Here is a 21,655-nt window from a genome sequence, read left to right as displayed (position 1 = left end):
GGTGCCCAAGCCATATGCACTGGCATCTGTCGTTATGTACGTTTCCCATTCGGGAGTGAACAGTTTGAGAGACTGTGCATGTAGGATTCTCTTCTTGATTTCGGCGAAGGCCTCGACTTGTTGTGATTCCCAGGTGGACCCTGTACCTTTCCTCAGGACCTCTCTCAGGGGAGATGTGGTTTCGGGAAATCTGGGAACGAATTTCGCATAATACTCTGCGACCCAGGAATGACCGAAGTTCATCTTTTGAAGTCTGGGACTGGGGCGTCAACTATGGTTTGTAGCAAGTTTTTCTTGGGGCTCACTCCTTCCATTGAGATGTGGTAATCCAGGAATTCTACTTCGCTAGCTCCAATTATGCACTTCTCGTGATGCAGGTGGACTCCTGCACTCTATAGTTTGCCAAGTACTTCTTCTAGCACTCTGTCATGGGTTTCTGTGTCTTTGAGGTACACAAGGATGTCATCTTGGAAATACGCCACTTTGTCGATGCTGTGCAGCAGTGAGTTCATCATTCTTTGAAAAGCTGACGCAGGGGATGACAAACCGAATGGCATTTGTGTGTATTGAAATTTGCTGAATGCCGTAATGAATGCGCCGAGTGGGCGTGAGGCCTTGTGCAGATCGATCTGATGGCAGGCATTTGCAGATCGAGTTTTGAAAATACTTCGCTTCCTTCATCATCAGTATGATTTTGTTGATGCTGGGCAAGGGAAAACTGTCCTTGACCACCTCCAAGTTGAGGCTGTGTAGAACTATGCACACTCGCAAATTGTTGGAGGATTTCTTCTTTATGAGGACCACCGGGCTTAGCCATTCGGAGGGCTCAACGGTCTCAATCGATTTTCTGAAGCTGGGATTCGAGTGCCAACCTTGCTGTTGCTGGAACTGGCCTGACCTTGTGCTTGACCGGTACTGCATTGGGTTTAGGCAGATTTTGTGCACATAGTTTTTTATCTTCCTGGGTGTTTCGGAGAACAGCATAGGGAATGCACTTTTCAGATCCGACGCTCCTCCTGAGGAGACCAGCAGCACTGGTCGTCCCATCGCAGAACTGCTTGACCCCGGGTCGAAAAGAAGACTTTAGTTGTGGTGCACCTATCCTTGAATTTGAGTTTGGCTTTGATGTAGACTAATAGGTCTGCAGTGGCTCCCCCGAAGACTGTGGGTCTTTGCTTGGTGCATCTAATCTCGACCAAATTGCGTCCCATCATGTTTGTGTATGTCTGGCTGGGGAGAATGGTTAGGTCAGACCCCGAATCGGACATGACGCGCGTTTCCTTTGCATCCACTCTCACCACGCAATGGGGTTTCTCCCTACTGGTTCGAGATGAGTTAACCATGATTACCATCGGCTTATCACCAGGTTCTTCCTCATCGCTCGTTCCTCTCTCTCCGTCACTGTGGTTGACATTCCTTTCACGCCACGTGCAGGTGACGGCAACGTGGACAATTGCCTGCACTTGGAGCATTCTTTGTTCCTTGCAGGACAATTTCGATCACTCGTCAGGTGCTCTGTGCTGGCACATTTGTAACACTTGGGTGCATATCTTCACTTTGGTCCTTTCTCTGTGGCAGCTTCTCACGGCCCCTTCCATTGCACAGCTGCCATTTCAGGTGCGGACGACGGCCCACTCACTTCTCTGCATCAGCTCGAGGTCTCCTCTTCGGCCCATGATATTTGTATGGCCTTATCTAGGTCCAGTACTTTCTCTTGTCTGAACTTATCCTGGACTTGGAATTGGTGTGGACCACTAACATGTCACAAATGACTTGCTCCACGTCGTCCCCGAATACGCACAAGGCGGCCAGTTCTCTCCTCCTGGTGATGTAATCATCGACAGGTTTGTCACCTTCTTGTTTCCTCGTATAAAACTTGAGTCTGTGGAGGAATTATGAAGCAAACTGCCTCTTTGTAGACATCATCGCCTCCGTCTGCAGTGGGGACAGCCCTCAAGCCTGCGAAAATGCACTGTCCTTCTACCCCCATGGCGTTAAGTAGCATGGCCTTCTTCTTTCTGGCCGGCGAATAGCCCGTTCCACCCAATGCCTCCAGATACGTGGAGGACAGTGGCTCCCATTGCTGCCACGGGATTGCAGGAATTCCGGGGGACTGGAGGTGGCATGGCGCCCTGCATGGGTCCTGCGCGGGAGTTTCCTGGTCCTTGTCGCCAATTATGTAGTGGCCTTCAATGAATACAGGACACTTGTGTGGTAAGAAGGGGTGTTTATTCCGACACCTGACACAATACAGGGCAAGGGATATACATGTCCAGGAGTGGGGAATGGGGGGGGGGCAGTACTCACAGTTCAGTTCCTTTGCCCATGCAGTTAACTTCACTGCACAGTATGTGTACTGGGGTATTGATATCAACTGCCATCTGGAGCTCCCATGAGGCTGCCCTCAGAAATGGTATTACGCTCAGCTGTGTGTAGGGGTCTGCAGATGGGGCAGACCTGCGTAAGAGGGCTGGTTTCCCTCAATGAGGAGGAGCTCCGAGGCCCGACAGTATTCTGGTGCCTAGCTCTGATTCTGCCGCCTATCCCTCGCATTGCGCACTTCCCGCGCAAACTCTTGCGAGTTCTCGCTATGCCAAGATCTCGCGTGATGAGGCCCGGCCCCACACACATGCGTGTGCGAAAAAAAGAAAATGGCTACTGTGCCGAAAAAAAATAAATCACATACTGCAGAACCAATCACAGCCTACTATAATATAGCATATCCAATCAGGTACTAACAGCAGAAAACACTAGACATCACACCCACAAGCAGGTAGTGCACATTTTCCAAAAAAAGTAATTATTACAGTAACTTGTTTATTTTAAATACAAAATACATTAAAATGTGTAACATACATTGAAATCTGTAGTAAATATTTTTTAAAGTATCAATCTAGTCAAATAACGTTTTAATAACATTAACACATGGTGGCCGCCATATTTGAAGTAAACATGGCGGACAACTTCACCACACAGTAGAAAATCAGCCAAAGCGTGCAAAAAGGGGTGTGTTTTGCCCACAGATGGGTGGACAAGGGAGGAAAATCCCATTGATTTAACTTAGAGATGGGCGTAAATGGGTGGGACACATAGGTCAAACAACACATATCCATAGGCCAAACAACACATATCCATCCTCATATGCCAACCTGCATTGAATAACATTACAACAAACCTGCATCCAAAGTTCCTATTTCAAGCTCTCATGTTAAAGCTCTTATTTTAATGACAATAGATTCGGCTTTAAAGGTTGCGCTTTCAGCGCAACCTAATAGCCAAAACTAACAAGCAGTAAGAATAAATCCTACCCAAAAATACCCATGCTGAGGGGCGAAATTCTACCCAGATTAATCACTTGGGCTAGAAGGAAGCTTCAAGTCTTGCCCTGGGGAAGCATCCAAAAGCCTTAGGGAAATAGGAAAAAAGATAAAAGGCTTGTGCCCGTAGGAGTTTAAAGGCTAAAGAATGCAAGACTACACAAAGCTGAGATGACTTATCGGGCCAAGAATAAGTCAAAGTCAAAAACAAATAAGCGTGCTGGGACATTTAAAACTAACATGAAGCTGTAAGTGACCAGAAGGATACTGTCCTGGGCACTTACACCCAAAGAGCTTGTGATTTAGCTTGCAAACCAGACAATGGATTCCGTACACTTGCTTAAATTAGAGCACATTTTCTTCTCTTTAGACAATCATAAAGCGTAGAATTCAGGCTCCTGCCACCATTAGAAGCCTGCATTCCATGCTTCCCTTATGTTCTGCTCTCTGTTTGCAACTCTATAGCCAATCAGAAAGCTTGGAACAGAGGCGCTAACTGCTCATTAGGCTGCTCTAGGCAAGGAGACATGGTCAAGCTCTGTTATATAAGTCCTCCTTTTTTACACCTGCACAAGCACGAACAGTGCCAACGCCCTTACCCATCGGGCTCTGTTATGTGCTAGATGACCATGGACCTCGATAGAAGCCATTGTCTTCGGCTGAGAATCACTAATTTGGGCCGCAGTCACCTACTGCACAATAGAGTGTGAGCTCCAGTGCTTCAATAATAGAAGCCTGAAGACTGCTTTTCCTTCGTGCTTGTCGTTTTTTCCAGCTCCCTAGTCAATCATCAAGTTTGAGATGGAGGCTCTAAATGCCTCTAAAATATTTTACTTCAAGCTTCCCTTTATGAGGTGTACAGAATAGGCACTGGGCAAGGATACATGGACAAGCAGCGTTATGGGCAAGGATACATGGGCAAGCAGCGTTATAAGAAGCTCCAGGTGAGAAATCTCTTTTTCTCCGCCTACAAAGGCTCTAATATCTTGAATGCCCTAAACAGCAGGCACTATTGTGTGCTAGGTCTTCACTGTCATTAGAGGCCCTTCACCTTCAGCTCAGGATCACTAACCTGAGAGGTGGTCACCTAGCACACAATAGAGCCTTTCTGGTGAGGGCTGTTTGCTTCATTAGAATAGGTTCTCACTTTATTTCGTCAACTTCCCCCTGCCAACACCATTGAAACCTGCCTACTTTGCTGTTTGACTAATCCCTATGAACATGCATGAGTTGATCTCACCCTTCCCTACACTGTACGCTTCATGAGGAGTGAATACAAGGTTGAGGAACTTCTAGCCAGGAGGGGAAACCTACACGACAGACTAGGTGTTACCCGCACCAACTCCTAGCCACAGGATTCCGCAGTGGAGACCACCTTGTCGTTAGGAGAGATTTATTATATACGCATACCAAGTGCTAAATAGGCCCATTCTGTTTATGTTGATTTCCTTTTATCTGCTACCCAAGCCATGTGTCATTTTGCTTCGAAATAAACCGAAAATAACACATTTTCTTTTTGTACAAGTGGTCTGTTCCTCCCTTCAAGTGACATATTGAGGAAATGCATACGTCTTCTAACTTTATCATTGAAACAAATTCTCTTCTGGGAATATCTCAAATATTGAGATGTATTTCTTTCTACAGCATTGCTTCACCTAAATGCACTGTACATGAGACAGTGTACAAATGCACAGCTATCTGCTCAACCGGCGAAAGGAGGCAAAGTTGTTCAGTAGTTTTACAGAACATGGCAATATACATCAGATCCAAGGCAAGCAGGTAAAATATATAGCAGGGAGCGGTTGGTGGAGTGCATAGCGGATGCCAAGTGAAGAAGAGTCCACAAGTTGCTTTAGATGTCTCTCGAGGTTAGAGCTGAAGGCACTCAAGAAAACATACGCTTGTAGGTTTGGTGGGAGTGTTCAAGTGGATGGAGCATGGGGTGAGAATAATGCAAACTGGGGTGTGGTACAGAGGGATTTGGATGGTGAATTTGTGTTGGGTGAAAGAATTGAGAAAGTACATGGGGGTTTAGTGAGAGGCAAGTTGGGGATACCCCATGGAATGATTAATATAACACTGAGGAGTAGATCAAGACTCTGTCGCACTATAATCATAGAGCCCCATGGCTTAGGAGGATATGGATATGAGTCTTGGTATGTTGTGGATGTTGCCGTTAGTGAAGTTTAGAATTGTATGTAGTGGGAGTAATTCATATTTAGTGCAAATGTGTCCATGAGAGTCTTAGTCTCAGGTCATGTTTCTGTGAGTAAACACTTGCCCAAAGTAGAGAGGTGGTAACTATGAAGGTTTGAGATTTTAAAATGAAAAACGAAAAAGAAACCTAGTGACTTCTGCCAGGTGGACAGACTGGAGAAAGCATATACAACTTACTTTGTCCATGACCCAGTCGGCATCCTCAATGGCCCTTTTAATAATCTGCTGAATCCGCTCGGGGTCATCCTCATCTGCATGAACTCGGAAGCTCTGTCAAACAATGAATAAAGTAATACAGGTGATAAAACTGAGAATGTTACAACAGTGCAGGGGTAACACCATCAGCATAATACTTGCATGTTTAGGGCAATTCAAATAAATGACAGATGCATGGCTAATGGTGCCTGGATGTAAGTACCGGGCCCCAACTACATACAAAACCATTATAAAGCAGGAGGCTTGGCAGGGATAATAACAATCACACAGGGGTGGAGAGAATATTTTTTCTGGTTTCATCGAAACATTTGCCCAGACAAACCTACTTTAGTTAGTACTTACTGCCCGCTTAAGTCATGTGTAGGTTAGCACACTTCCTTCCGCTTCAAACGCAAACATGATCCAGAATCCACTATGACTTAATGACAATTCAGTGTGCTTAAGTGGATTACTGCATCTCATTAAAGTGGTGCTTCTTAACAACCATCAGATGTTTGTTAAAATAGACAGTAGAAGTTCGATGTAGCACATAGAGCTAGCACACAGACCTAAGCATGGGCACATTATGCACTATCAGCTCTGCCAAGCATCGACGGCGGGAGCCACCAGTACAAGCACCGGACGGGCACAGTATGAATGCTTCCTATAATATATACACAACATTATGAAGACTACAAATGTTCACAGTAATTCATGAAGAAAATGTAATGCTCCAAAAGGAAGTGGTAATGCTGAGTGAGGCTTGGTGTGCCTGCAATACTCATTAGAACAAAACCTAGGGACAAAGCGCTTACATTATGCACACAACAGCTGAAAATGTGTTTTTTAAAATTGCCAAGTGCCTTGGTTTTACATCTACACAGCTAGCAGGGAGGCTTCTTCAGAGATGTGACTAGACTGAACATGGCATTCCTAGGCTGTAGAGCAGTTTCATTGTCACATCCTTTATACTACAGCCTTTTACCTTAATTATAGCTGTCACTGGAAGGTGTCTCACAGCTTTATGAATTGTTTTTTTCCAAATTAAATGTATTACTAAACTGATATTTGGCTGTGAGCTGCAGCCTTTGGCAGATTTTCATTCAATTCACTCATCACCAGAGACCCAAACAGCAGGTATAGCTTCTACTCCTTCGTAAAGTCAAGCCTTTCATCCCCAAGTGTCCAAACTCTAGTCATCTCCCACTTGATCTGTGGCAATACTTTACTCATAGGAGTCCCAAATGCCTCCTCTGAAAGCCATCCAGAACGCTACAGCACGCCTCATAACAGGACTAAGAAAATTCAATCACATCACCCCAATGCTTAAAGAGCGGCGCTGGCTACCTCTTCGGACAACAATTTTGCTCAATACTGCCTACATCACCTACTAATCAGTGATAACCAAACCATCACACTACTTGGCTGTGAAACTCATCTCCGGAAGCAAGCGCACCACAGAAGCCACATCGCCAGGCTGGAAACTGGAAGAGGAAAAAACAGGAAACAAGCTGTTTCCTGCTATGCGCCCTGTTTCTGGAATAAGTTACCGACACAGATAATAATTTCCCCTTGATAGTGCACTTCAGGAAGGACCTGAAGGCACTTGTCTTCAGGAGTCCCCCTTCTGCATCCCCTTGCTCCCACTATCCATACTCCATATCTCCACTGCATTCTATCTGTGCTCCCCTTTGTGCAGCACACTGTTACTTGCCAGCAAGGTTTGAGCTTTATAAATCCAATACATTCAAAAATGCATTGTGTGCTGCTCTATTTAATACTCACTCTCCAAAACTAAAGTACCTTAAAATGATGCACAACACTAAATGGTGTCGCTAAAAAAATACAATGTTCAAGATAAAGGGCAAGATTCACGAACACGAGAAAAAACGTTCAAAGAAGAATTGTCAGTAGCTTACACTTGTAGGTTGCGGGGAAGAATTGGTTTTCTGTGCTGGATTAAGAGATCTTGGGGAGACATACTTGAAAAGGGGGTAGAAATGGTACGTGGTCCCTACATTCTAGACTGCCCTTCTGGTTATACAGCAGACATAAAGTCAATTTAATACTGAATGGGGCTAGTGTAGGATTTTCAGAGTTGCAGAGATGCAGTTGATGTTCCTCAGACCAAACAGTAGTTGTGCTGCCCTGTTCTGGTGGTTTGTAGGCTTCTTTCTTGGGGAAGCCTAGAAGAAGACTATTGCAGTAGTCTGTCTTGACCCAGATCAGGTGTTTTTAGTCATTCATGTTGAGTGATGGGAGAAGTATGAAATGGTTGCCTTAACAATAGATGAGATACAATGTTAGAACGGATGTTGGTCAAATCTCAATGTTAGATTCTTAGGGCCCGATTCATAGAATCCAGCACAGAAAAGGTGCAAGAGCCGCGTGCCGAGAAGGAGCGTTGCCCAGCCATGGCGCAAAGAAACAATTGCGCGGCATGCGTATTCATGAATTTCTCGAGTCATCACTAGCCGTGGCGAAAGGAACATCAAGCAGCGCCAGTAACGCCCCAAACAAGCCCCCACACGCAATAAAAAAAGCAAGCAAAATGCCAAACACGGTGCAAGCCGCCGCATACAGCCCCCCCAGCCAAATTGCGTGAAAACTCGGATGCGGATGGGGCATGCAATGAGTTTCCATGCGATTTGGCTGGGGTGAGGACAGTGTACGCGCCGAGTTTCCACGCAATTTGACTGGGGTGAGGACACTGTACGTGCTGAGTTTCCACGCGATTTGGCTGGGGTGTGGACGGGCTACACGCTGCGATTCCACGTGATTTGGCTGGGGTGCGGACGGGCTACACCCTGAGTTTCCACGCGATTTGTCTGGTGTGCGGACAGGGTACGTGATGAGTTTCCACACAATTTGGCTGGGGTGCGGACGGGCTACATGCTGAGTTTCCATGCGATTTGGCTCGGGTGCGGACGGGCTATGTGCTGCGTTTCCACATGATTTGGCTCGGGTGCAGACAGGTAATCGCGTGAAAACTCAGCGCGTATCCCGTCCACACCCTAGACAAATCGTGTGGAAACTCAGTGCACAGCTGTCCGCACCATATTCGCTCCAAAACAACACGCAATACCCACACAAATCCACAGGATGCAGACCCCCCTAACGGGACACCCACACCCCAGCCCCCATCACCCCAGCCTGCAGGCAGCCCCCAATACATGGGACCCCCCAGCCCCCATCACCCCAGCCTGCAGGCAGCCCCCAATACATGGGACCCTCCAGCCCCCATCACCCCAGCCTGCAGGCAGCCCCCACTACATGGGACCCCCAGCCCACAGGCAGCTCCCCCACTACAAGGGACCTCCCCCAGTACCCATCACCCCAGCCTGCAGGCAGCCAACAACACCTGTGACACCCCAGCCCCCACCACCCGAGCCCGCAGGCAGCCCCCACTACATGGGACCCCCAGCCCCATCACCCGAGCCCAGAGGCAGCCCCCACTACATGGGACCCCCAGCACCCATCACCACAGCCTGCAGGCAGCCCACAACACCTATGACACCCCAGCCCCCATCACCTGTGATGGCAACCTGCAGGCAGCCCCCTCCAGACTGGATATCATCTGCATGCTGGCTGCTGACACAGTGACACACGTTCACTCCATCAATAGCGTGTTCAGGAACTTGCTTGCTGTGTAGTGACATCACCCTTAGCCTCCTGTCCATTAAATATCCTGCAAACACCCAAAAAGAAAATACACCTGGCCCACAAGCTTCAGTGTCCCAGCTGATCATGCACAATTTCTGACTGTAACCATATCCCAAAATACACATCACAAAAATGTATGTCAAAGTGAGGCCCTGCATACCATGTGACAAAGTAATGTCAACAATTCACATGTACAAATAATCACACAGTGACAGAATGCGAAGCACCCTCGATTTGTGTTACATGAAGAGACATTGTCCTGGCATATCACGGCATGAGCCTCAATGAGCACACATCACCTGAACAGAAAACCTCAAACACACGAGTGACCCTCCCATGTGCAAAGGACATGACAACAATTCACATGTACAAATAATCACACAGTGACAGAATGCGAAGCACCCTCGATTTGTGTTACATGAAGAGACATTGTCCTGGCATATCACGGCATGAGCCTCAATGAGCACACATCACCTGAACAGAAAAACCTCAAACACACGAGTGACCCTCCCATGTGCGAAGGACATGGCATACAAATGACATGCAATTCAGAATGCACATATACATACGTGTCCAAAGGGCCAAAGACAGAGTGAAGACAGATGCAAGAAACATGTTAGGGCAGGTGACATTGAGATGGTGCCAGTGCATGGGAAGTGGTGATTGATGAAATGTGGTTGTGGAGGTGCCAGTTCAGCATATGTTAAGGACATCATAACAAATACACCCAAAAAGAACACAAAGAAAACCTGCCCAGCCAGTGCCAATTCCAAGCCTAAGTGTAGTCAGGAGGTGCAAATTGTCGGTAGGTGTCTGGCATACATAAAAACATTCTAAAGATTGGGCATGCCTGCGAGCCAGTGCATGTGTGTAAGTGGCATGCAAGGGGACGTATTGGCAAATTCAGAGGGTAGCCAGCTGACCACAGAAGATTCACACAGGACTTCATCAGGGCATAGGTGTACCAAAAGCACAAGCAAAGGGGAAGACTTAAGTCATAATTGAGTACATGTCAATCATACCGTGCCCTGTCCACCAATACTGCAGCATTGTTCTGTCCATGTGTAAAACCATACAAATTTTAAAAAGGTATTGCAAAGCAAGATGGCCAACGACATGCGAGACAATGAAATAAGCACAAAGACATGGTGGTGAAGGGCAAAGCACGACATGTGCGTTACACTGCATCAAGCAAATCCACTAGGATGTCAACTTCCCTTGCGGTGAAGCGGACAGCCCTCTGCCTCGATGCATGGGGGTTGGGGGTTGCCACTTGCCTCCGGTGATGTTGGTTCAGACATGGCAACCCCAGAGTCAGGTGTGGGTGGGCAAGGTGGTCCTGCTGCTGGGCTGTGGAGCAGTGGTCTGGCACGTCAGGAGCCTTCTGGATCAGCAGAAGTAGTCACAGGTCCGATGACAGGAGCACTACACTTGCGCGAGTTATAGCAGACGGACTTGTGGACTTTGTTTCCATGCAATCTCTTCACTACTGCGACCGTGCAAGCCTCCTGTTTTGTTAGGGGATTCCCTCTGCATTTACTTTTGTGGTGGACGGTGAGTTGCGTACGCATTTTGCATACTGTGGGTGTCCCTGTGTGTCGCGTACCCCATTTTCAGGTCATAGTACCCTACGTGTCCTTCGCCTACACATTTTTTGTGTTGCTGGGTGCCACAGCGTACTGCGTAATGTTTTTCCTTTACATGTGGGCTACCTAGGGGTCGCGTACACGTATTTTTCATTTTTGGGGTGCCTGTACGTTACGCAGCATGTTTATTTTTCCCCAGGAGTTACATTGAGCCTTGCTGGGGCACACTGGTACGTTTAACATCACGTGCACTGCCCCCTCACTCAACTTGCCCAGGACAATTGATAGCTGCACCTCCCACTGCACTAATCCATCAGTGCCATGACTGGGAGGGTAACAAGTGGGAAGGGAGGCAAAGGTGGATGAGGTGGCCAAGGAGGCCAAGGTGCCCGGGGCCATGGGGGGAGAGCCATGCCCTCCATCCAACAGAGGCAGGGAGATGCAGTTGATGCTGACGTCCCCAGCACCCAGGGTTATGGAGCAGCATTGCCATCTGCTGTCCACACCAGGCAGGGTGAGGAAGCTGCAGGGGCAGCTGCAGCAACCACCACCAAGGCTCAGGGTCACCCAGCCAGCCCTGTAGTGGTTTCCAGCCCAGGCCTGCAGAGACCCTGGGGCAGATGTCTGTGTATCCAAGGGCAAGAGACATGTGGACAAAGGTCCAGGCACCAGTAGCCAGGGTCCTGGGGCAGCACTGGCATCTGCTGTCCACCCCAGGCAGGGTGAGAAAGCTGCAGGGGCAGCTACAGCGACCACCCCCCAGTCTCAGGGTCACCCAGCCAGGTCTGGAGTGGTCCCGGCCCAGGCTTGCAGTGACCCAGGGGTGGATGTCCTTGTCTCCAAGGGCAAGAGACGTGCGTACAATGGTCCAGCCACCAGCACCCAGGTACAGATGCCTGCAAGGCTACCTACAGTCACAGCATCAGTGGGTGATGCCACAGCCCAGTCCACCAGTGCACCAGCCCCTACTGACCAAAGTGGTCCCAGCCACTCAGGGTCTGCACGACCTTGCAAGAAGCAAAAGCGTGCAGTAGGCAAACAGGCTCAAACCCTTGGCACGGCACAGGAGACCAACACGTGGAGGAAGATGATGAGGAACTCCAGATCCTCATGGACTACGTGCGGGAACATGAACATGACATGCTTGTGCAGGCAGGTAGCACACATATGCCTTCTGTTACGCTCACCTGGTCTCCAAAGGGGCGCCGAACGGGACTGGCTGGTCCGATGTTAAGTGGTTTCACGTGACCCCTCTGAATCCCGCTTCCGTAACAAAGGTGCGCCTAAAAGGTTAAATGAAATGTTACCCAACGGTAAGGTGGAAGACCTACTCCCACCTCCCGTGGCCTTCTAATACACCCCTCTGCTATGCCTCACCTTAGTTTTATGAATGGCAGGCTCTACATCCTGCAATAGTATGCAGGGGTGGGTAGAGTTCAAGGATCTAGTTACTTCACTGATCCTGTAGAGTTCCAGACAACATTGACTCCAATGGGTAAGTGTCAGGGTACAGGGTGTTATAAGGGGGCCCCAGGCGCAGGAGAAAAGAACCCAAAACAAGACAAACCCAAAGGAACAGCCTCCAGCCTTATAGGAGGCTTCTCTGTCCTTTTTGCAGGCAGAAAAGCCTACGGACTACGATTCCCAGCAGCCTCCAGGCCGGGAACTACTTTTTCACTCCCAGGTTGGGAGGGGCTCGCGCACACGCATGCGCGAAGGACAAAGGCACAGGGCTTGTGCTTAAGCTCCCAACCAGAACGGATGCATCCACTGGAGCTCCTGTCGACACGCCCCAAAGAACCAGCATTCCGGCCCCTCGCTCATAGCAGATAAGTGCAGCAAACTCCCGGCGAACGAGCGTGCAGGGGAATTAGACACGCAGCTACAGGGGGAGAGCATGGAAGCGAAAGGAAAGCATTGGGGGTCCCAACCCTCTACGGGGTACGCGCAGGGGGAACCGCCCAGCCACATCACGTCCCCTGCTGAGGGCAAAGCTAAGTCTCTAACCGCGTTCTGTTGTATTTAAGCAACGCAGTTTGGGTTTGCATGCAGCATTAAGACTAACGCGCGCAGCGTTTATTTACCCAACTTACTTTCAGCCACGTGCGGTAAACTTTGGCAGCACGGAGAGCCTTTCTGAGCACAGCCACGTTCCCTTGCCTGTCCACTTTCCCTTTCCTAACCCTCTATCCGGTTACCCGCTGTTCGAGACCTATCCAACCAACGAGATCCTAACCCTCTTTCCCTGCTGGGGTCTCGGAGGCCTGTGTGAGCATGGACTTGTAGGTGCCCAGACTGTAGTGGGGGTAGTTGGTTCGCGCCACTCCTGCACCTGGACCGTGACAGAAGCACAAGCCCAAGTATAACAGGTGCCTGAGTGGCACGACCCAGCTATGCCATGGAGGAATTAACCAAGGTCCTGCAAGACTTACAAGCCGAGCTCACTGCCACTAGACAGGACTATGCTACCCTGGCCACCCAAGTACGCTCCTTAGCAGCCCAAACTGCTCCCCTTCCGGGAGGTGCTACTGCACCCACTCCGGTCCAAGTAAGTGTTATCCCAGAGTCCATAGTCCCGTTAGCTCCTCCAGAAATATCAAACCTTTTTGACTCAATGTCAGCTCCATTTCCTAACTAAACCTACGGCATTTCGTGCAACCCAGGCTAGGACAGCCTTTGTAATTTCCTATCTCACAGGGGATGCAGCGGTTTGGGCAAAGGGATGATGCTATATTGTATAGTTGGGATGAATTCCAGACCGAGTTCGGTAAGATCTTTAACCGCCGAGCTGCCGCCATGTGCAGGGATAGGGAGCTACTTACTTTACGTCAGGGTAGTAAAGAGTTAGTCACATATGTGACTCAATTTAATAGGCTGGTGGCAGAGACAGAGTGGCCCCGAGATAAAAGAATGTCACTCTTTTATCAAGGACTCCGCGACGAGCTAAAAGGACCCGATTGCGCAGGTCGACCCCCAACCCCGAGATTGCCCAGCATTGATAGACCTAGCACTACGTCTAGATCATCGTCAAGCAGAAAGACGGGGGGATAAGAAACAGGGATATTCTCATCCAATAGCCAGGTTAGACCACACCCACAAGACTCGTACCCCGGAAAAGTCAGGCGGGGACGAGCCGATGCAGATCAGGTCAGTCCGGGGTCCACTCACCAAGGTGACATACCAGCATTTAAATGTGTACTTTGGCATGGTGTTAGTGGCATACTCCATCTTCCATGTGTTCCTTTTGTGCACACAAGATTGAGTTATTTTAAGTTCTAAGTGATTCACACAATGTTATGTTAGTAGAATTGGTAAAGCGCACGCACGCCCGAGGGCATCATGGCGCTATGAGGAACCAAGATAGTAGACAACAGCAGAAGAAAGTTTTAGAATAGTAGTGTTTTTAATGGCTGTCGAAAGAGGACAGCCATGTCAACAGTCTTTCGAAGGTCAAGAGAAAGTTTATTCCAAGCCTTTGCTGCCACAACAGAGAAGGCGTGCCCGCCAGTGCGAGTGAGCCTGAACCGGGGGACAACTAGGAGATGAGCAGATTGGGAACAAATAGTTTGGGTAGGAGTATAGTGAACAAACTTAGCTTGCAAATACTCAGCACCAATGCCGTAAAATGCCCGGTGAACCATACACATAGACAACTCCAGTGGCTTCCTGTGGAGGCTAGGATTATGTTTAAGTCTAAGTAACAGGGACATGTGTGTACCAAAAGAAGGGCGAGGAACCGATCTTGCTGCTGCATTTTGAAGAAGTTGCAGCCATCTGAGCAAGTACAGGGGCTGGCCTAAGTAGAGTGAATTGCAGTAATCAATTCTGCTTAAAACCAGGGCAGCCACCACAGGCGCTTGGGAAGAGGTTGGAATAAAAGGAAGACTTTTCTTAAAGTACGTAGTTTGAAGTGACCAGTCTTACACACCACTGCTACCTGGTCCGCCATAGTCAAAGAGGCAGCTATTTTTATGTCCAGGTTTCTTACTGATGCAACAGGCGTAGGAAGAGGGCCCAAGGAGGATGGCCAGAAGTCATTGGTCCAGTACAAACGAGGGGAAGCCGTGCCTACGACTAGAGCCTCCGTTTTGCTGGCGTTCATCTTGAGCCAATTGGAGGTCATCCAACCTCCTAGCTCTTCCAGACAGTTCCTTAAACGGGCTGCAGTATCCGATTGAGATAAATCCAGGCGCACCAAAATCTGGGTGTCCTCGGCATAGGAGTAGAATCGGGAGCCGTGTGACTGAAGGAGAACCAACAGGAGGCTAATGTAGACATTAAATAAAACGGGGGAAATAGCTGAGCCTTGGGGGACCCCATAGCTGATAGAAACAGGAGCAGAACGAAAGGGGGAAAGGGACACAGATTGAGAACGATCGGCCAGGAACGCAGAGAACCAGCTATGAACTTGACCCGTCGGGCCAGCAGCCGATAACTGGGCTATCAGAATAGAGTTATCAACAGTGTCAAAAGCCGCCGAAAGATCTATTAACAGGACGGCTCTGACACCGCCCTGATCAACCAGACCTACCAGGTCATCCAGCACTGAGTTTAAAACAGATTCAGTGTCTCTTCCTGGCCGGAGGAAGCAGGACTGAAACTTGTCAAAATATTGGGAGGACTCAAGAAAGGTATATAAGAGAGGGGATACCAGGGCTTCCAGAACCTTCATGAGAAACAGTAATAGTGAAATAGGATGATAATTGGCAAATACTGCAGGATCTGATGATGGTTTCTTCAATAGTGGAATAATCAAGGCACGATTAAGAGCAGGGGGGATAATTCAAGTGGAGAGAGACAGATTAACAGCAGCGGTGATATGAGCAATTAGATCACAGGAGTATTCCTTCATAAGAGTCAGGGGTATGGCGTCGGCAGGGGAGGCAGACTTTGAAGTGCTTCGGGCCATTCAGCATCTAGAGTGTGTGAAAACAGGGAAAGTGGACCAGGTCCCCTTAGCAGGTGGAGGTTCAACAAGTGTCATTCACAGTGAGAGCCCTTACCTCCTTATTTATAGTATCTCTAATAGCAGTTATTTTGCCTACAAAGAAGGAGGATAGGGAATAACATAATGCCTGAGAGGGTGTTACCGTGGGACAGTTATATATAGGGGTCAAAAGAGATTGCACTAAGTCAAATAGAGCCTTAGGCTTGGTTAGAGCCACTTCCACAGTGTGCCCAAAATAAGCTTTTTTAGCATCAGTAATGGCAGTGTGGTATATAACGAGAGTCCTACGAAAATCAGCTTTTGCCTCATCTAGATATGAGGCACGCCATTTCCTCTCCGCTTGTCTGAACTGGAGTTTAATAGCACAAAGTTCAGTAGTAAACCACGGTTCAGAAGGGCGGGACCTTTGTTTAGGTAGTTTCATAGGCGCTAGTAGGTCAGCTGTAGTAGTATATGCCTCTTCTAGAATAAGTAGAGAGCAGTTATCATCCTGACCACAATGGGCTAACAGGGAGGTAGCAAGCTCATGGTTACTGATATCACGCCAGTTGCGTTTAAGCGTAGCTGGCTTAGGACAGGAAGGGGGAGGAAACTTTCCAAAAACGGAGAAGGGCACCAGATAATGATCTGACCATGCCACCGGGATAGGGGAGGCGACATTAACAAGGCTATCAGAGACAAAGATCAAGTCCAGAACATGACCCTCTGGGGGTGACCCAAGTCACTTATATAGCTGTGAAAGTGGACACTTGACTAATAGTGGAGGGGGGGCTCAAGGGCATATTAAAATGTCTATCAAATCAGGATGGCTAGTCAGTAGTTCAAGTACCAGTGACAGAAATGTGGCACAGAAGCTACTGTCAGGGCCAGGCAGCCGGTATACTAAAAGAACCGAAAGAGTAGCATTTGAAGATACTGAGATCTGAAACAAGAAACACTACATTTTGAGGGAGTATTTGAATTTATAAATCAGTGACAATCCCCCCCACCAGGATGTGAGAATATGCGATCTAGATGTGCTATGCTATAGTTAGGGGGTAAGGCCTAAACAAGGGCGGGATCGGAAGAGTCTCTTAACCATGGTTTCAGTAAGAAACAATAGCTCAAACTCATTAGAAGATTGTGACAGTTCATATGGTAGGCTACAAACGACCTTATATTCAGTAGACCGCATTTTAAGTCAGTCTGCTGTTTGACAGTAGCAGGCATCATATGGGGCGGTGCAATTATAAATCCCATCAGTAGTTTAGTCACAATGTGGCACTACCAAGGACACATTCTCCGGGTGGTAAGGTTGGGACAGATGATTGTCACCTGGAATGTGTCATGGCTGTGTGCGCAATACGCAGGTGTTGAATTTTAGGTGACAAATTGTGCCACAAGCTGGGTATGGGCAGCCTCACCACCTGCCCTTTCCCCTCCCATACATAGCCGGCGTGCATGTGGTTGGGGATGTGGGGGCACCACCATGTCCACCGGTACGCCACGCCGTGTTGCAACGTTGTGCAGAACACATGCTGCCACAATGATCCTGCACACTACTGGTGGTGCATATAGTAGCTCACCACCAGAGTGGTCAAGGGAGCAGAAGCGTGACTTTAGCACTCCGAATGTGCACTCAACTATGGCCCTAATTGCAATATTGGCTGCATTGCATCTTACCTGGGTGGTGTGGTGGGGTTCCTTATTGGGATCATGTACGTGTTCAAGAGGGTAGGCACTGTCCCCTGTGGAGGTGAGATGGGTTGTCAGTGGTGTGGTTTTGTCTGTATGATACATGCATGCATGCATTTGCAGGGCCATTTGTACTCACCAATGAGCCATGTGTTTCCATGCTTCCCAGCTTCCAGGGCCCGGTGTAGGGGTGACATTCTGAATATGAAACCATCATGGGTGGACCCGGGATAGTTTGCATATACAGAGCTAATGATTCCCTTGGCATCACATACAACTTGCACGTTGATGGAATGCCAGTGCTTGCAATTGCGATAGATGTGCTCTGTGGCTCTAGGAGACGTAGGGCCACATGGGTGCAATCGATGGCCCTAAGCACTTTAGGAAAGTGCGGCACCTCTTAAAAGTCCTGGACCACGGCCTACCTTTCTGCAGGTGTTCTGGGCATGTATATGTCCCTGCAGGCTGAGGGGCATGCAGTCACGATTGCCAACACCTGGTGTAGGCAGCATGACTGCGTGGGCTGTGAAATGCCGCCGACTAGGACAGTTGTCTGCTAAAATGACCCAGTGGCCAAAAAATGCAGTACATTGAGCACCTTTTCCAAGGGGCTCAGTGCTTGGGAGCACAGGGTGGGTGATGTGAGGTCATCTTCCCACTCCGTGACAAGGCTAAAATGATATGAGGTGGAAACCCATACCTGCCATAGACCTGGTCATCAGGCATCCCAAAAAGGCTGGTCCTGGGTAAATAAATGCATGCCCTGCCTATCCTGCTTCTCCTGCATGTCCCACGATCACCTCTGCGAAAAATGGTACATTCATCGTAGCTGTACACCTGCGTTGGTTTTTCGTGTGCCCTTTTTATGCATTGTTTTTAGTGCGCAGTGACGCTTATGCCTGCTTTCGCATGGCGAACGTGTTTCCGAATTTGCGGGTCTTTCCGCGTGCCGGTGAGCCCTGTTCTATTCCATGAATACGTGTTGGTAACACGCGTGTGGGCCTTGCGAGTATTTTACTGTGGAACTTCCCACATAATACCCACATTTATGCTTGTTGTTGCCCATTCCACGTGTTCCGCCCCCTTTTTAGGTGACCGCGCAAGACAGTATGCACCTTCGCTGGGAGTCTCATGCAAGGCATTCGTGGTGTCGCAGGGACGTGTTGGACCCGCTGGGATTCAGCTCACGTCTCGGGTAACCCCTATGCATTGTGTTCCATGAATCGGCAAATGGGTGCTTGCGCGCGTTTTGCACGCAAAGCCACTTTTTCCGCACAATTTAATTTCATGAATCGGGTCCTTAGTTTCTATCACTGAGCTGGGAACTAGATAATGCTGATGCTAGGGTCTGCACACATAACAAGATTTGTTCAACCTTTCAAAAGTCAAGCAGAATTCGCTTTTATATATCCAGTATTACAGTACTGCTATGCATGCAATGAGGCTTACTAAATTTGAAGAAGAGTCTGTTTGTAGGTGGAACTTCATATGCAAGTAATCAACATAAAAAGCGATGTTAAAATGGTTGTGTATGCCGTATGGGATGGATGTGCATGGATGAACTGCAGAGGGGAGTGGGAAAAGGTCTGTGTATGTGTTGGAAGACAATTAGCAATCTTGCACGTGTTATTCACAAAGAAAAGAGTGCATGTCTTTTAGGTCGGTGGACTCTCACCGAATGAATGGCCAGAAGAAAATGGTCCTTGAAGGCAATGTCTAATTAATAGTGCTCTAACAACATTGGTCATATTGGGGCAACCAATGGGTATTCTCCCAATACAGCTTGAATATACAGATTCTGTAACTAATCCCCTGACTCAATCCTTCACTCAGTGCCCATTTGCTTCACTCCTTGGACACCCTAATGATATATTAGTTACTATACTTTACTGCCCGATTGATTGATAACCACCATGTACAAAGCACATGAAACAGACCATTTGGCATCACTGCTCATCCTAACCACAGCCAACAAGGTAAGAGTGTATAAAAGAGAAATGTTCCTTGGTCCCCCATTCCCAAAGCCATTAACTCTGTAATAAATATGCATAATGTTCCAGCTCACTTCATATGCTAGTAGTAGTGTTATTCATATTAGATACTTGAAGCCTCTTGGTGTCTGATGTGAATAGCAGATTTTGACGTTACTCAATAAACAATATTTCACAGTAAAATATGAAGATTGTCTAGTAAATACGAATTCCTCATCATTGTACACTGATCATTCAATATGACCTATGTCTTGGCAGTCTTGAGATACTGTAGACCCAACAATCACTAAAAGGTTACCATCCTTAAATCACATTATGTTGCCCTGCTTTGGTCACTTGCCACCACCCTTCTCTCACTGGCAAGAGAGAGAGAGAGAGAAAAGAATATTACTATAGAGCCTGTTTACAGAATGAAAGGCATCCAGGTGGCATTCAAATTAGAGAGGGGACAATTGTCAGATTAACGGTCACTGCAGTTGGGAGTTCTTCCTACCGTCGGAAGATTTAAACAGGAAAGCGCGTGCATTGTTTTATTGTGGTACCGCCTCAAAGAACTGCACTTCAGGAAGACCCTGCTCTTTTAGGTACAATAATATCAATCAACGATGCCTGCATACTGACAACAAACTCTTCCCTTCACAATTACTTCCATTCACCTATGCAGCCCACCCTTAACTTGTGTAGTATTCTGTTGCTTTCTAGGTAGGTGTAGGCTATTGTAATTGGCTACTTGCATACAAAGAACAGGACCTGTTTCAGATAAACCATATTGGTAATCCCCATAGTGCCACCTTATAGCAAGCATTGGCATTGCCAAACGTTTGGGCGTTTGTGTAGGCATGTGAAATGCACTTGCCAGGCACAGCTGAAGTGGAATTAACTAGCCATTTATGGTAGCAGGTGCAAAATGCACGAGTACCTGGACATATAAAAACAGTTACTGGCAACTGCCTAATACTTATACACAAGCCAAAACAGTTAAACACGCATAGTGCTTATAAATCGAGTGGGGGAAGACAGAGCTGGTTAAGACATTTTTATTACACTAGTAGCAGGGTTCACAACTCCAATTAACTCTCAGAGACTGTTTTGAAAAAACATTGGTAGGCACTTTGAGTGCAATGTTTGATGGTAAGGCTTGAGTAAAGCAAGCTCAAAGAGTTCCCATGAGGAGGTGTTTTGGGCGGGGAGGAGCAGGAACTGGGTGGGTATGGCCATAGTAATTAGCATGGCCACGGGTAGTCAATGGGTGGCCAAATAACAAAACACCTACAAGCTAAGTGTCCCTCCTCATATGTCATTTCTACCTGTACATACCCAAATGCAATAGTTTCAGCTTATAGGTGTTGCAAGAAACACTTCGGAGCCAAAACTAAAAATATTGATAAAATGACAGTAAATTAGCCTAGGCATACCCAGAGAAGGGCTTTGGCTGGCTAAAAAAGCAGAGGGCTTAGAATGTCTATTCTTACTTGCTGTTCCTGCCACCTGATTAGCTGATGGCCCTTCCCCGGGTGCGAATTAAGTTTTGGAGAGACCATATTATCTTGTTAGTTTCAGCTTCTATCAAGTGCTAATTGGTAATTAGCACTGCTATTAAGAAATATGCATTTGAAATCCTATATGAAGCTCTTCTTTTTGCAAAGTAAATTGAATCTCAAAGTCAACTTCTTTTTTAAAATGTGAAATGCTGACTGTATTTTGCTTGTGAGAACGTGCACTTTTTTGTCGCACTGTACATTTATTTCACATCATGCATAGCAGCACATTGCAAGCCTGTGTCAAACAATGGCCAAAAGCAAGTGACTATCACACAGGCTCTTCTGGACTGGCCTAGTCTTTTATATATCACTGAGCAGAATACAGCAATATCAAGTTTTCCCATATCGAGGGAAAAATGTGCCAGTCCTAGCTTTTAGACTCACTTTACATAACAATTTGGAACATGTAACCCTGCATTTAAAATGAGAAAAACTACCAGGACTGTACAATAATGTAACATGTCATCGTGCTAAAGGAACTAGGCCTGCAGAATATGACTTGTGAGCTTTTCTGCAACAATTT

At 47.6% G+C, this 21,655-nt stretch overlaps 1 protein-coding gene across 7 annotated transcripts in view; it reads right to left on the bottom strand.

Annotated features, from left to right (window-relative positions):
- The window catches only part of LYRM9 (LYR motif containing 9), a 173,760-nt gene that overhangs the window by 76,082 nt on the left and 76,023 nt on the right, over nt 1–21,655 (bottom strand). For all 7 annotated transcript variants that reach the window (XM_069615006.1, XM_069615008.1, XM_069615004.1 and 4 more), the window contains one exon: nt 5,712–5,804. In XM_069615006.1, coding sequence (XP_069471107.1) covers nt 5,712–5,804 — 93 coding nt within the window. The remainder of the gene's footprint in view (nt 1–5,711; nt 5,805–21,655) is intronic.

This window comes from Ambystoma mexicanum, chromosome 9 (assembly GCF_040938575.1).
Source record: "Ambystoma mexicanum isolate Mex_15411 chromosome 9, UKY_AmexF1_1, whole genome shotgun sequence".
Lineage (NCBI taxonomy): Eukaryota > Metazoa > Chordata > Amphibia > Caudata > Ambystomatidae > Ambystoma > Ambystoma mexicanum.
Note: the sequence above shows the minus strand (reverse complement) of the source record. Positions and strands in the feature narration are given on the sequence as shown.